At 50.2% G+C, this 15808-nt stretch overlaps 1 protein-coding gene across 1 annotated transcript in view; it reads left to right on the forward strand.

The window, feature by feature from the left end:
• The window catches only part of DYNC2I1 (dynein 2 intermediate chain 1), a 61921-nt gene extending 52677 nt beyond the window's left edge, over positions 1 to 9244 (forward strand). The window contains exons 23-24 of the mRNA XM_047694232.1: positions 570 to 793; positions 6285 to 9244. Coding sequence (XP_047550188.1) covers positions 570 to 793; positions 6285 to 6459 — 399 coding nt within the window. The 3' untranslated portion in view covers positions 6460 to 9244. The remainder of the gene's footprint in view (positions 1 to 569; positions 794 to 6284) is intronic.
• Positions 9245 to 15808: the final 6564 nt, after the last annotated feature.

Below are 15808 nucleotides of genomic sequence, written 5' to 3' on the forward strand. Positions count from 1 at the left end.
GGCTCAGTTGGGTGACTGCCTTCGGCTTGGGTCATGATCCCAGGGTCCTGGGATGGAGCCCTGCGCTGGGCTCCCTGCTCCACGGGGAGTCTGCTTCTCTCTCTGCCTGGGCCTGCCACTCTGCCTGCCTGTGCTCTTTCTCTCTGTCAAATAAAATAAATAAATAAATAGATAGATAGATAGATAGATAGATAGATAGCCAGCCAAGTTTTGTTTTATAAAAATCTCAATTCAAGGGGGATATATAACCGTATTATTGGTTCAGGTTTATATAATCTTTTTAAGAAAGTGGGTTATTGATTTCTGTGGAGCCGATCTTAACGGCCTATGGTTGACTTAGCAATCAGTATTCAACTTGGTTAAAGATAAACCCCTATTTATATATTTGTTGAATTATTGGCTGTTTGGGGAGGGGGAAGGGGGTTCAAAGTGTATCAGGATCTCCAGGGTGAATGCTCAGCTCTGTAATTTGTGAGGACAGAGCTAATGCTCTGAAGATGTCCCTCTCTGGTGAGACTGAGTGAAAAGAAGACAGAACGGAGACCAGCAGTGTCCACCCCTGTCCCCAGGCCGGCTGCTCAGACGGAAGCATCAGGTTGCACCAGCTGACCTCCGAGCGCCCTCTCCTTCAGTGGGATGGCAGCACCGACGGCCACGCGGTCATAGGCCTCCACTGGTCCTTGACCAGACCTGCCGTGTTTCTGGCCCAGGATGACACGTCCTGTATTTATGTCTGGGATCTGCTGGAAAGCGATCTGGGTCCTGTAGCCAAACAGCTCGTCTCCCCAGACAGGTGAGTCTGATGGCGCCTCCTCATGGGCACTACTTTTTAGAAGCGTCCTTGGGGGCTTATGGGTAAGGTTGCTACACTTTAAACTGTGGTTCTTTATGTTTAAATTTAAACATTTTTGTTTACATATTTAAGTAATATTTTGAAAACCACTTTGGAATATGTTATTTCATATTTAGTCCAGAATACTCTGTGGATTAAAGAGTTCACACTGTGCTCTTCCCTGTGATTATCGTTCTTATTTTTCACTTATTTGAGATAGAGTGAGAACGAGAAAGAGAGCACATGCGGCAGGGGAGCAGCAGGCGGAGGGAGAAGCAGGCTCCCCGCTGAGCAGGGAGCCCGATGTGGGGCTCGATCCCAGGACTCTGAGATCATGACCTGAGCTGAAGGCAGAGGCTTCATTATGGAGCCACCCGGGCGCCCCTCCTCCCATGATTATCTTCCTATGAATGAAAGAAGGTTTTTGTGAGGTCCTTAGTCACATTCCTTTGTTAGTCTTTTAAATTCAGTATTTGAGTGATGTGCAGAGTCTTCCTTTTAGTTTCTAAAAGGGGATGCCATGTGGGAGTCAGTAATTCACATCATTTCACATCAGTGTCATTCCTCTGCACTAAACTGATGTTCCCTTCAAACCAGCCCCATGTGCCTCGGCACTGAGCAATGTGAAACCCATTCATGCGCGTGTGGATGTGCTTTCAATCATCCCGTTTTTGTTGTTTTGTTTAATTGAAAGTTGAAATATGTATCAAGTTTTCACTGCAAAGGGCTCTCTTTTGACCCTGCTTTGTCTCTATACTTGTTTTCTTTCTTGAGATTTTCTATTTCTTGTCAGTACATTCTCCTGCTGTGAAATGAAGTCTCCCAGCGACCTGGGGAGGTCGGGGGCCACTCAGCTGTATCCCACACCCCTTTGTAGAGGAGAGAGAAGGACAAGCAGTGCTCAAAACCAGGGTGTGGTTTGACAGACCATGAGGACACAGCAGTAAGACCTGGAAAGGGACACCTGGGTGGCTCAGTGGGTTAAGCATCTGCTTTCAGCTCAGATCATGATCCCAGGGTTCTGGGATCGAGCCCCACGTCGGGCTCCCTGCTCAACGTGGAGTCTGCTTCTCCCTCTGCTCCCTACTTGTGCTCTCTCACTACCTCTCTCTCTTTCTAAGAAAAAAAGTACCTGAAAAAATTAGGACCTGCATGTATTTACTGCAAGTACTAGGTTCACTTACATTATTCTTTTTTAAAAAATTATTATTGTGTTATGTTAGTCACCATACAGTCCGTCATTACTGTTTGATGTCGTGTTCCAAGATTCATTGTTTGTGTATAACACCGAGAGCTCCATGCAATCCATGCCCTCCTGAATACCCACCACCGGGCTGACCCATCCCCCCACCCCCTCCCCTCTGAAACCCCCAGTTTGTTCTCCGGAGTCCACAGTCTCTCATGGTTCATCTCCTCCTCCAATTTCCTCCCTTCAGTTTTCCCTTCCTTCTCCTGATGTTCTCTGTGCTATTCCTTATGTTCCACGTAGGAGTGAAACCACATGAAAGTTGTCTTTCTGTCTGACTTACGTCACTCAGCATCATCCCCTCCAGTCCCGTCCGTGTCAGTGCACGTAGCGGGTGTTCATACTTTCTGACGGCCGCGCGCTACTCTGTCGTGTATAGGGACCACATCACACAGCAATTCAGCGATGTGGCAGGATACAAAATCAATACACAGAAGTCAGTTGCTTTCTTATACACTAACATGTAACTGTAGAAAGAGAAATTAGGGAATTGATTCCATTCACAGTAGCACCAAAAATCATAAGATACCTGGGAATAAACCTAACCAGAGATGTAAAGGATCTGTACTCGAGGAACTACAGAACACTCATGAAGGAAATCGAAGAAGACACAAAGAGATGGAAAAACACTCCTGGCTCATGAATTGGAAGAATAAACGTTGTTAAAATGTCCACCCTGCCCAGAGCCATCTATACTTTCAACGCCATCCCAATCGAAATAGCAACGGCATTTTTCACAGAGCTGGAACAAGCCATCCTACAATTTGTATGGAACCAGAAAAGACCCCGAATCACCAGGGGAAGGTGGAACAAGAAAACCAAAGCTGGGGGCTTCACGTTGCCTGATTTCAAGCCCTGTTACAAAGCTGCGATCACCAGGCAGCTGGTCCTGGCACACGCACACAGCAGACCGGGGGAAGAGTAGTCTCCAGAAATGGACCCACTTACATTATTCCAATCATTAAAAAATATATCATCAAAATCCAGACTGTGCCTCACATAGAAACACAGAATGCACACAGTTTACTCTCCAGAGCTTGTCCGCTACTAAATAAAACAGGTGTGTGGGAGCACCTGCCGTGCGCCGGGCACACTGCGTGCAGCGGGGCGGCGGGGAACCGGCTGCCAGCTCGAGGCCCGGTGGGTCGTAAGCGAAATAAATGAGCCATCCCACAGCCTGTGACCGGAGAAGAAGGGCGGGATCGGGTGTGGATTTTCAGTGGGCAGGGAAGGAAGGTCTTACCAAGGACAGTCCTCCCGCCGCATGCCGTCGGTGCCGGTGTCCGGATCTCGGGGGAGGGGGTGGCGAGCTGAAGCCCCATGGGGCAGGGGAGCTGCCGAGGCAGAGCAGAGAAGGACGTGGACCGTTCCTTCCCCGACGCCTCCCGTCTGGGTAGTGGCAGTGTTAGGTGAAGGAGTCGTATTCCTAGAAAGGGCCCAGTGTTTCTCTGGCTGCCGAGAACAACAGAGCAAGAAACTAACAGAGTCTAAAAGGCACGAGTTGAGGTAGAAGGAGGAACTGACCACACTTCGAACCTGCAGGCTCCTGGTCTGGGAGCAGAAGCAGGCGGGGGGCGAGTGTGCGGGGAGCAGGTGTGGCTCTGGGCCAGCGTGGAGGCGGGGGCAGCTGCCCACGGAGCCCGGACGGGGCCTTTTCTCCGCCCTCAGCTTGGGTTCTGTCGGGCTCTCAATCCCCAAGACATAGTACCTGTACCGTCCCACATGCACTGGGGCTTTGACCTCTGTCCTTGTGCTTTTCACGGAGCCCCAGCTTGGCGGTGGCCCGTGGAGCACGCCATGTGGCGCCCGTGGGAATCACAGTCGCTATGCCGCAGTAGCCTCCGCGTTTGTCACCTGCTACTCATGCTTCCAAGCTTGTGGTGACTCAGCTTGGCCTGTGTTTTACAGTAGTCACGGAACGGCAGCGTTGAAGCACCGGGCAGTACTGAGTACTGGGTCAGCACACAGTGTAGTATTAGTGCTTCTCAGTGGCGCGTAACAGCCAGCGGTCATCACGTCCCGTGCCCTCCGCCGCACCCATCCCCTGTGAGCCCAGCTCCCCCTACCCCCCCTTCCAGCAGTCCTCTGCTCCCTGGAGTCTCTCAGGGTGTGCCTTCCTCTACGACTGTGATTTGTCATGGTTTGCCTGCCGAGAGCGGTGCCGTGGCACTCCAGCGTGTGGGACATGGGTGGGTGTAGATTGACCGGCCTGCAGGGGCTCAGTCCAGTCCCTGTCACGGTGGCTGTGCTTGCGTCACAGGGGCCTGGGAGCTGGACGAGTGTGCTTATGGGAGGGTGGCACTCAGATCCTCTGGGGCCACTGTGGGGTTTCTCTGCCACCTGCGACTACTGGCGTCCCCTGGAGGGGCTCAGTGCTCCCGTCCTGTGTCTGTCGTGGACCCCACTGAATCGTGGCCCCTGTGGGGGCTGGTGCTGGTGGCCCTGGTCATTAGGAGGAGACTGGAGGGGCAGGGGCATTGAGGTCGGTATGAGGCAGGCATGGTCTCAGCCTTCTTGGTGAGTAAGGGTGGGATGAGTGGGTGCCAGAGGCACTTTGAGGGTGCTGGGGACCCCTGACCAAACCAGGCATCAGGGGATCTAGTCGGGCTGGGGGAGATCTCTGGAGGCGATGCCACTGAGGCAGGTCTCGAAGGATAAGTGGGAGTGAACCAGAGGAAGACGGGAGGCACGAGGGTCCCAAGAGGCTGGCACTGCAGGTGCCTGTGGGAGCTGGGAGCTGGGTGCCCCGGAGCAGCCGTGGCCCGGAGCAGCCGTGGGCCGCACGTTGCTGAGCATCTGTCAGCAGCCTATGAGGGGAGAGGTGCGAGGCAGGACCCGGTCAGAGAAACTGGTCAGTGAAGGGATGGGGGAGGCAAGGTCGGGGCTGTTGGGCTGGCTCTGGGTTCCTTGCTGGGTACTCGGGGGCCACTGGCATCCCGGAAATTTATTCCTTATTCCCTCTAGGCAGCTGATGGGCTTTTACCAAGTTTATTTTTATTTTATTTTATTATTTTTTTAAGATTAAAAAAAATTATTTGACAGCGAGAGAGGGAACTCCAGTGGGGAGTGGGAGAGGGAGAAGCAGGCTTCCCATTGAGCAGGGAGCCTGATGTGGGGCTCGATCCCAGGACGCTGGGACCATGACCTGAGCTGACAGCAGATGCCTAATGGCTGAGCCACCCAGGCAACCCTCTTTTACCAAGTTTAAATACAAAGTTTATTTTAAAATACTACTAATATAACCACTACTGTTCCCAACCACCTCCCATATTCTTTCCCCTGGAAAAAAATAGTTGTTTTTTTTTCTGTTTCGTGTGTGTGTGTGTTTTGCTTTATTTTTCAGAGATGGGATTGATTGGGAAAAAGTACTATGTTCCATTTAAAATTTTGGTATATGGCACTTTCTAACTTAGGAAGCCACAGTGTTCTTGACGCGTCATGATACTGGGTAGCATTAACTAAGTTATGCTTCCGAATCACTTTTGTTTTTAAGAATTTCTTGATATTATTATAGCCTACCTTCAACTTTGATCCTTTATTCTAATGGTCAGGTACACAGGATTTAGCCTTTTTTAGCCTTCTGTCTGGTCACCAACCGTTCCTACTTGGTGGCCGTGTACTTGGAAAAAAGGCCGCATGATCTCTCTGGCTCCTCTCAGGGTCTGAGGATACTTTCTTTCCTGGCTTGCATCCCACAAACTACTTCCCTCACCCGATTTCCTGCAGCAAATCTCTCCTTACTTGATGAGATTGTGTTTATCTCCTTGTAACCCTACCTGTCCCGAATGGTCTGAGGTCGTCTGCCTTTAAAATCCTTCCTCCTCCTCTCTGTAAGTAAGATGGGGCTGAGTTATACCCAAAGCTCCCTGCGGACTATTTCCTCAGTGCCTGGCAGAAAAGAGGAGCAGGCTGGCCTGAGGGTCTCGCGCTCAGGGCGTTGACCGGGGTGGGACGCACAGGTGTCTTCAGACAGCGCACATCCGTCGTGACCCGTGACCCTCATAAGCGCTCAGTCTGTAGAAACGTAGAAGTGCGTTTTCTAAGTGGTTTCTATAGATCTTTTATGTTTATTTCTGGCCTAACCTTTCTTCTGACTATTACTGAAATTTTTAGAATTTAGCATTTAGTAAATGCTCTTTCCTCTTTCCTTGGAGGATAGATAATTTGGGGACTCATGATCACACAGCACGTGCTTCTTCCTTTCAGGCTGGTGGCCATGACAGTCGTGGGTGAAGCCGAGAAGGCCAACGGCAGCTTCCTGGCCCTGGTGCTGGCCAGAGCCTCTGGCCGCATGGACGTCCAGTACCTGAAGAGGACGTGGGCAGCCCCCGTGGCAGACGAGCTGAGGAAGCTGCAGCTGCTCCTGCGGGAAGCCCTGTAGGGGGGCCGCAGGAGGGCACGGTGTGGTCGTGGGGGCAGGGGCGAGGGCTAGATGTGACCCCCATGGGAGACAGGGGAACACCCGTGTGTATGTACATTGATGTAGAGAGAGGACATGTGTTCTGTGCGTAACTTATTTTACACGAATGTCACCTCTGTGTTCCCAGGAAATAAATCACTATGTTTTGAATGGAAACAACAGACACATGAGTATGTGCTGAACTGGAGAGGAAACGGTCAATCTCTTCTCAGAATATCTCTACTTATTTTTAGAAGAGCTTTAAAATATTAGCACATTTATATTTTAAATACTCTACCGTGAAAATGTACTTTAATGAATAATTTTCTTAGTCCTGCGGGAAAGGACATACTCAGGTATAAATTAAACAGAGTTATGTCATTGAAATGACCTCTGCCAGCTGTTTTCTTGAAACTTTTTGGGCTTCTTTTGGCATTATTTGAATGTCAGACACATTTTACATTGTGCTTTAGAATTTAAAAATGTCTGTATGAAAATAACCCAAGGGAATAAGTGCTCTTGAATTTTGCACTTAGTTATAACAGAATTTTGGGGTGAGATCCAAGAAAGCCCGGGACGGCCTCCTGGCCAGCTCCGTGTCCCCTGGGACGGTAATGGCTGAGGGTGGTCAGCGAGGGGCCGGGGGGCTTCAGTCTCTTGGGCCACACTTAGCGACAGGAAGATGTCACTGCAGAAGCAGAGCATCTTTTACCTGGAAGGGAAAAAGGGACATTCTGGAGCGTGTCGCCTGTGTGGGAACTGTGTGTGTCTGACTTTTCAGTTGGTGTCTGCCTCCTTCACTGGACCAGGAGCTCTGTGGGCAGAGATACGTCTCTTCTCAACATCGTCTCTGAGGGCTGTGTGTCTGCCTCGCACACAGTAGGTGCTCAATGGTGACAGAAGGGAGAAAGGAATGCGTGGCGGTTGAGTGAGTTGGCTGGGTGGCTGTCACTAACACCGAGCCAAGTCCCGTCAGAACGCCATATTTCGTGACTGGTTGTGGGGATTGTAATTCTGGAAACGGGCTAATCTCCTCGGCCCCTCATCTACCACCCCCGAGCCCTTATGTGTGAAGTTTGTCCTAAACTGGAATTGAGGGGAGTGACCTCCAGCGACCTGCAGAATAAGACGGTATCAAGCTAGCAGCCATACTGGCTCTTCTAAACCCCATAGAGGCTCAGGAAGACACAGAAGGAACAAGGCCTGGCCACCAAAAACTGACCCACCGATTAGGAGCAACTTCTAGATGTGAGATCATTGGACTCCGCTGAAGAGTGCCAGTGATACCTAGAGATTGAGGTCCTCCCACTGGAGCCTGGGTCTTGGACACAAGACTTGCCTGCAATCCCCACTCCCCCGTGCTCTGTGGGCACTGCTTCTCCCTTCGGTGGACGCTGCTCTCTGCTTTCAGACAAAGCTCCTCAGGCCCACCATCAGTACCTCCTTCCTGCCATCCACTTCAAGACCCCAACACCAGGAAATACCAAGAGGGAGAGAAGTGCCAAAATATAGTTTTGCCAAAATTATCTTTGAGGACGTGTGGGGACTAGAAGGTCCTGCTGGTAGTCCTTACTGGGGAAGCCAATTTTGGGGGTTTTGCTCTTTGAAGAGCTTGTTTATAGAGTGTCTAGCAGACACCAAGAACAGAAGAGGAGGTCCCATCTGAGTCCAGAAAGAGTCTGCTTTGGGCTGGAGGTGTGCACAGCTCTTACCCCAGTGTCTAGAAGGAGAAGGTCCCACTGGACCCTGCTCGTTGGCAACCAGAGTCTGGACATCAGTGCTCTTTGAAGGAGGAGTAGACCAAGAGTGATGAATGTAGTGCCATGAAATGTATTATTTGGCAGATGAAAGATTATCCTGAGGACCCAGGAAGGGAACAGACATCTGGAGACACTTGGCCAGAGGAAGAAAAACAGGCAAGCAGCAAACAACAACAAAACGGTTGGCTATGATGAGAAATGGCTTCCCTGGAAAGTAATTGAAAGCCAAGGAGAAAACAGGTCAACATTAAATACTAGAGAAAATGTGTAAAATAAGAGTTAAAATCCACACTGAAGGTGACAAATGGGTCTTTTCTGTAAGGGATAATGGGTCAGCGATGTACAGACTTGAGGGGTTTCTCAGAATGCAGAGGGACAAATTGACGAAAATAGTGAAAGCGGTCTGAAGTGGGGGTCACAGGTGTTTCCACAGATGAGCAACCAGGAAAGAAGGAGCATGGACAATTGTGGGGGGAACTTCCCGAGGCGATAAAAGAGCTGGTGTGCTTGTGGGAAGGCTCACTGGGAGGCCGTCCACAGACAGGAGCAAGGTGATTTTTGCCTAAGACATCAGTGTGCTTTCAGAGTCAAGTAAACGTTTCTATTTTTCCTCTTGTTTTCCCTTCTCTCTAGTTAACTGAGCATTTTTCATGATTCCATTTTACGTCTGCTGACTTAGCACTCAAATACCTCTTTTAAAAAGTTGTTGGTGATTGCCCTGGGGCTGACAGCATAATGGCTTCGTTTAGCCAGAGTCTGTCTCTGAACGGTCTCGTACCTCCCTGAGCACGGTGTAAGGGACTTCCCTCCTTCCTCTCATCCTGTGTGCGTCTGCTTGTATGTTTCTTCATATGTGCTGATGTTCTTTTTGCTTTAGATGGTAACTTTTCAAGTACTTGCATGTAGGGAGGATGAATTTCATCTGAGGCTCATGTATCCTGTGCTTTCCTTTTCTTTTTGCACACCTAAGCTGCGGTCTAGTATTGTACTCCTTGTGCCTGGGAAGTTTCCTTTAACATTTCTTGGAGAGTAGTTACAGTGGCAATAAATTCCTAAGAATTTTCTTTGTCTAAGAAGGTCTTATTTCTCCTCCGCTTTTAAGAAAACAGACTTATTTATTTGAGAGAGAGAGAGAGCGAGCGCGAGCATCTCAAGCAGACCCCCTGTTGAGCACAGAGCTGATGCAGGGCTTGATCTCATGACCCTGAAATCATTACCTGAGCGGAAACCAAGAGTTGAATGCACCGAATGAACCACCCAGGCGCCCCTCTCCTCTTCTTTTCTGAAATGCATCTTAACTCAGTATAGCATTCTGGGTTGAGAGTTTTCCTTCAGCACATCAAAGATGTCCCTTCGTTGTCAGCCAGGTTTCTGAAGAGAAGGTGCCTAGATTTTCATCTTGGCCCATGTGATATATATGTCTCTTCTCTGGCTGGTTTTAGGATTTTCTCTTGGACTTTTTACCAATAATTTGATTATGATATGTGGGTTTCTTGTTCCCCTCCCCTGCTTTAAAAAAGTTATCTTACTTGGTGTTCTCTGAACTTCTTGGATCTTCAGTTGGTGTCTGTCATTAATTTTGGAAAATTCTCAGCCATTGTTTCCTCAAGTATTTCTTTCCCCTGTTCTCTCCTTTCCTCAGAGTCCAGTGATGTATGCATTAGACTGTTTGATATTATCTCAAGGCTCCTGGATAATATGTTCTGCCTTTCTTTCCTTTTTTTTTTTTTTTTTTTTTCCCTCTTTCTGTTTCAGTTTGGGTAATTTCTCTTGACCTGTCTTCAGGTTCATTTACTCTTTCCTTGCCTGTGTTGAATCTAAGGATGAGCCCACTGAAGGCATTCTTTTTCTGCTATGTTTTTCTTTTCTAGCATTTACATTTAGTTAATTCTTCATAGTGTTCATTTCACTGCTGAAATTACCCACCTAATCCTGTAAAGAGGCTGTCTGCCTCTTCCACTATACCCTTTAATGTGTTAACCATATTATTTTAGGTTCCCTGCAAACTATCCAGTCAGTTCCAACATCACTGTCCTATCCATATATTTTTTTTAAGATTTTTTATTTTTATTTATTTGAAAGAGGAGGGGCAGAGGGAGAGGAAGAAGCAGGCTCCTCACTGAGCAGAAAGCCTGATGAGAGGCTCGATCCCAGCACCCTGCGATCATGACCTGAGGTGAAGGCAAATGCTTAACCAACTGAGCCCCCGAGGCTCCCCTCGCTATGGTATCCATGGTTCTGATGGTGGTTTCATCTTTTAGGAGTATGTTGCATTTTTTCTTGCTCTTGTGTAGGCTTCTCGTTTTTTTTGTTGAAAGTTGCTTATCTGGTGTAGGGCAGTAGAGACTAAGACCTGGAAATGACTGGCCTTCTCCTGCCAGGCCTTTCATGTAGGGCTTGAGTCAGTCTATCAGGGCTTGGGATGTGTTTGAGATTTGCTGTTGCTCCAGATTTCTCTCACTGATCCTTTGGGTCTTTGGGGTGGCGGCGGTGCTCATCTAAAGTGTCTGCTCCATCCTCAGTTTTGGGGTTCCCTCAGCACTTCTCAGAATGGTTGTTCCCCAGTAGGTGACTTGTTGCTTAATGCTCATTGGCCTGCTGGGGAGTGGACTTTGGGTTTCTGTTTCGATGGAGCCTGGTCTCAGCCGGCCCCAGCACCATGTCTCAGGGGTGTTCCTGCAGCTTTCTTGGCCAAGCCCTGAGCTTAGCACCTGTTTTTGCCCTGTCCCCACTAGGGACCCCAGTTTTTTTCTTTCCCTCCTAGCTACATGGTCATCACTTATGTTGTGAGGTTGACAAGAGTGTACCTTTTTTCTTTTTTTAAATTTTGGGTAGTTAACATACAATGCAATATTGGCTTCTGGAGTAGAATTCAGTAATTGATCACCTACATATAACACCCAGTGCTCATCCTAACAGGTGCCCTCCTTAATCTCCATTACCCGTCTAGCCCATCCCCCAGCTGCCTCCCTCCAGAAACCCTCACTTTGTTCTCTGTCATTAAGAGTCTCTTATGGCTTGTTTCCCTCTCTCCTTTTCTCATTTCCTCCTTCATGAATGTTCATCTGTTTTCTTTCTTAAATTCCACATATGAGTGAGATCATATGGCATTTGTCTTTCTTTGACTTATTTCACTTAACATAAGATGTTCTAGCTCTATGTTGTTGCAAACGGCAAGAGTTCATTCTTTTTGACTGCCAAGTAATATTCCATTATATATACATACAACTTCTTTACCCGTTCATCAGTCCACGGACACGGGCTGCCTCCATTATTTGGCTATTAATGCCGCTATAAACACTGGGGTATATGTAGCCTTTTGAATTAGTGTTCTTGTACTCTTTGGATAGATACCCAGTCGTATAATTGCTCAGTCGTAGGGTAGCTCAATTTTTAACATTCTGAAGAACCTCCGCACTGTTTCCCAGAGTGGCTGCACCAGCTTGCATTCCCACCAACGGTGCATGAGGGTTCCCCTTTCTCCACGTCTTCCCCAACACCTGTTGTTTCCCGTGTTGTTGATTTTAGCTATTCTGACAACGAACATGCCTTCTGACAGGTTAAGCCTTGTTTTGTCAATAGGGTGAAGGTCTTGGCCCCAAGCGGGGGCTTTGCACCAGGAATGCTCTCAGGGCCATGCTTTTGACAGTGCCTGGGGCAGGGGTCCAGGAAGAAGCTGGAGAGTTCCCCCTACCTCCGTCACTGACCCATCCCCCACCCACTCCTGGGTCTCCCAGCCCATGGCTGGCTCGGAACTTCTGGGGCCCATAGCTCCCCCGCGTGTGCTGAGGGCGCAGCTTACACATCCTCAGGGCTTTTTGGTGCCGCTTGGCGCACTCGGGAACAAGGCTGCCCTCCCTCAAGTACGCTCTGGGCTCCGGGATCTGCAAAGGCGCATGAACTGTGAGAACGTGAGCCATAGAGGGCAGCAAACGTCCAGCCGTCCCTCTCCCTTCTCTGGGCCTCACTGTGGCGCTTGCATCAGACTTCCAAAACAGCGAAGAGCTTTCCTCTAAGAAATGTTTAAAAGATATCCGCCAGAATCCAGTCTTTTCAGGGTGCTATCAAGGGGGATGATCACTTACTTTTTGAAGATCTATTTTTGATAAGTGCTAATCCGAAATACTTTAAAAAAATCCGAGTTAGGTGAAAGCTTTTCTGCAGGGACGCCCCGTCCTTACAGTTCTTAACCTTTTCCCACCGCACTTGGGCCCTCGCCCTGACGTAGGGGACGCTCCCGGAGGCCTCCGAGCGGGGTGGGTGGAGGGTGAGCCCTGACCGTGCACGTGCAGCTGCCCCCCACCCCGGGCCCTGAAGTCCTTGGTTCTGCCGGGGCTTTTCCCTCAAAAAGTGAGCCAGCTCTGCAGTCAGAACTACCGTTCACAGGGTAACCTGCGCTGCTCAAAACAGATCGTCTTTGGGTCAGCAGCGCCCTTTCTCCAGCAACGATGGGCCATTCCTCCTCTCTAGCCCGAGGACTGTTCTGCCCGTGCAGCCAAAGCTGAGTGTGTCTAAGGATTGTCTGCAGGGGGTGATTCTGTGGTGTTTGGGGGGCGCAGCTGGGGAGGGACTGCCGGTCTTTCTTTGGAGCTGTGAGGAGGGGGGAGTGTGGCTTGGGGGAGCAGGTGTCCTGCCCTGCACAGGGGATCGGCGCCATCTGTGCGGGGTTTATGTGGAAATACGCCATGAGGACAGGAAAACAACCCTGGGCAACTGAACAGCTGCCATCAGAGGGAGTTTGGACTTTCCATGGTTCAGCTTCGAGCTGTAATTATTACCTTTATAAATCCATGAGAACAAGATTCTCCCCCGAGTACTGGAACACACCACCTGGTCATCACAGAGTCAAGGCTTCTACTTAAATGGCATCTTTTTTTTTTATAAACTTTAGTTCTTTATCTTTTACACTCAAACTCGCAAGGCTGAACCCAGATCGGACTAGGACAGTACAGTGATTCTTGTGTGCGGCCGGGAAATCTCTTCACCGGAAGATTCGAGCCTACGCACCCTAACCAGGTGCAGGAGGCAGGAAGAGGGCCCCGCGTACGCCATTCCTGCTCCGTCCCACAGGGCGGCAGGGTGCACAGCAAAGGGGCGGGTTGCCCTGAGTGTCCTAGCAGGGGCCTGCTGGGACCCTGGGAGAGCCTGTGGCCCGGCCGCCTGTCCTGTCCTTGCCGTCCGGGGCCCGTCTCAGGACCCATTTGAGCGGAATGGCCGGACTCTGCTGAGTCAGGTGAAACCAGAGGAGACACGCGTGGCCTCTTGGGGGCAGGCGCTGGGGACAGCTGAGTGTCTGGGTTTTGCACATTGCTGTGCGCCTACTTCTTGAGGAAGGCCACCCAGGGCTGGGGGTTTGGGAGGGACAGGATGAGCGCTCCCCACCCCAGAGACTGGGCTGCTCTGTTCTTCCTGACACAGCTGACTCTGCGATCACGACCAGTAGACGGTCTCCTTGATGCCCAGCTCGGACAGGCACTTGGTAAAACATGGTCCGGTGAGGGCACATCAGGCAGTCACCAAGGTCTGAGTCTAAATTGTGTAATCTGGGCGTTACCTACCTCAGTCTACCGTCGTGTCAAATAGGAAGAAATCATTGTGTTTACCTAACAGTAGTTTTAGGGGACTAGAAACACCCTTTCCTTCCCTACTGATGTTCGGACTTGACTGGGTGAAAACACACCAGACATGAGGCTTTTGACTGTGGCCCCCGGGCTGCTGGCACTTGTGCTCAGAATTGGGAAGATGCCTGGACAACACCAGCGTGCCCCAGAGTGGGCACCCTTGCCCAGCAGAGCATGCCGGAAGGCAGGTACTCTGCTCACAGGGGCCCCTGACACTGGGAGAGGAGGGCATGGCCTGTCCACTGCTCCTTCTAATGCTCTGGGCACACGGGTCCCGCTAGCTGGGGCCCAGTGGCGTTCAGATCACACACTGTGATCTACTCACCCACACACCCTCAGGGATGAGACATTTGACACATGTGTGTCTATTAATGTCACACGCATGCTTAGAGCTTGAGTCCAGCCTCAGGCTGGGAGCAAACACAAGCTTCCCCCAGACGGCTGGACTCAGAGTCTCTGGACAGAATTGTTTTCAGGGTCTGCCAGGTACCAGTTAGCAGCATGGCTGAGAACCACCATCTGTCTTTTGATCTATCGTCGATAATCTATCAATTTGTCATCTATGAGTCATCTGTCAGTCTTGTCTGTGCATGTCTTACCAATCATCTATCGATCTGAGGCATTCCTATGTTTTGGTCTCAGCATGAGCTCCTAGGAACTGCTGGTGACATTTAAACAGTCAGTGTGAGTCTGTGCTGCTTCCCTGACAGCCCTGCAGACATCTTCATCGCTTCTCGTGGGCTCACTTAAGGGACTCTGGTACCTGCACACAGCTCGGCTTCAATATCCAACTATTTGTGATTGATCGTTCTTTAATTTTCTGTCTTTCCCGCGTAACGGAAGCAGTCGTGTGTTGTCATTTCTGAAGGGCATAGTGGATGAGTACAGCCCTGCCTCCTTTCCCATCTACACTGCAAAGGAAACAGCTTTGGGACGGGACCCTTAGGCCCCAGGGCCCATCAGAGAGGGCGCCGAGGTACTCCCATGCTGCAGACCCCCCCAGGGCAGCTCTCTGTTTGTGAGGCTCCCCTCCTTCCCTGGGGGCCCATCGAGGCCACCACCACCCCACCCTTCTGCCCAAGCGTAACCAGTTGTGTGCGGGGCTCTCTCCCGTTGGGCTGTGAGTCCCTCATGGGTGGAGATTGTGTTACTCTTCGAAGCACCCCTACCTCCCCCACACACTGTTTGCTCGTTATAGACACTAAAACTGCTTTTGAAGGACTCTTTTTTTTTTTTAAGATTTTATTTATTTATTTGACAGACAGATCACAAGCAGGCAGAGAAGCAGGCAGAGAGAGGAAGGGAAGCAGGCTCCCTAATGAGCAGAGACCCCGATGCGGGGCTTGATCCCAGGACCCTGGGATCATGACCTGAGCCAAGGGCAGAGGCTTTAACCCACTGAGCCACCCAGGCGCCCCTGAAGGATTATTTCTTAAGGCTTCTGATTTATTTTAAAAGCTTTAAAAACATTTAATTCTCCCTTTCATTCTGTGGCATCCAGGAAATTGAATTAAGAAGAATATTTGATTTTCTGAACATTCTGCTTCCCCCAAGTTTGGCTGCACTGCTCTGCAAACTGAAGGCTGGGGGGTCCATCTTCCTGTGTCTTCCCCCGGATCACATGCTGGGGCGGCCTTGGCTCTTCACCCTCAGAGCTGTAGCCAGTGTCCCAGTGACCTCCCTTACAGGGGTGGCTCTGGGCGGGCCGTGTGGTGCTGCTGGGACAGGCCAGGCCCGGGGTGGTCGGGGGGCATGTGTGTGCAGGTGGTATGCGTGGGAGTGTGTGTGATGCCTGTGTGTGGTCAGGAGTCAGGAGCTTCCCTGTCTTTGGACAAGTCAATCCACTTCAAACCCCTCCCCACTTGTGAAATGGGGACAGTGTTCTCTGTCCACTCAGGCCACTCATCTTAGAGGTTGCTGTGGGCCAATGGGAGCTACCGTAGGTGGGGG

This window comes from Lutra lutra, chromosome 11 (assembly GCF_902655055.1).
Source record: "Lutra lutra chromosome 11, mLutLut1.2, whole genome shotgun sequence".
Lineage (NCBI taxonomy): Eukaryota > Metazoa > Chordata > Mammalia > Carnivora > Mustelidae > Lutra > Lutra lutra.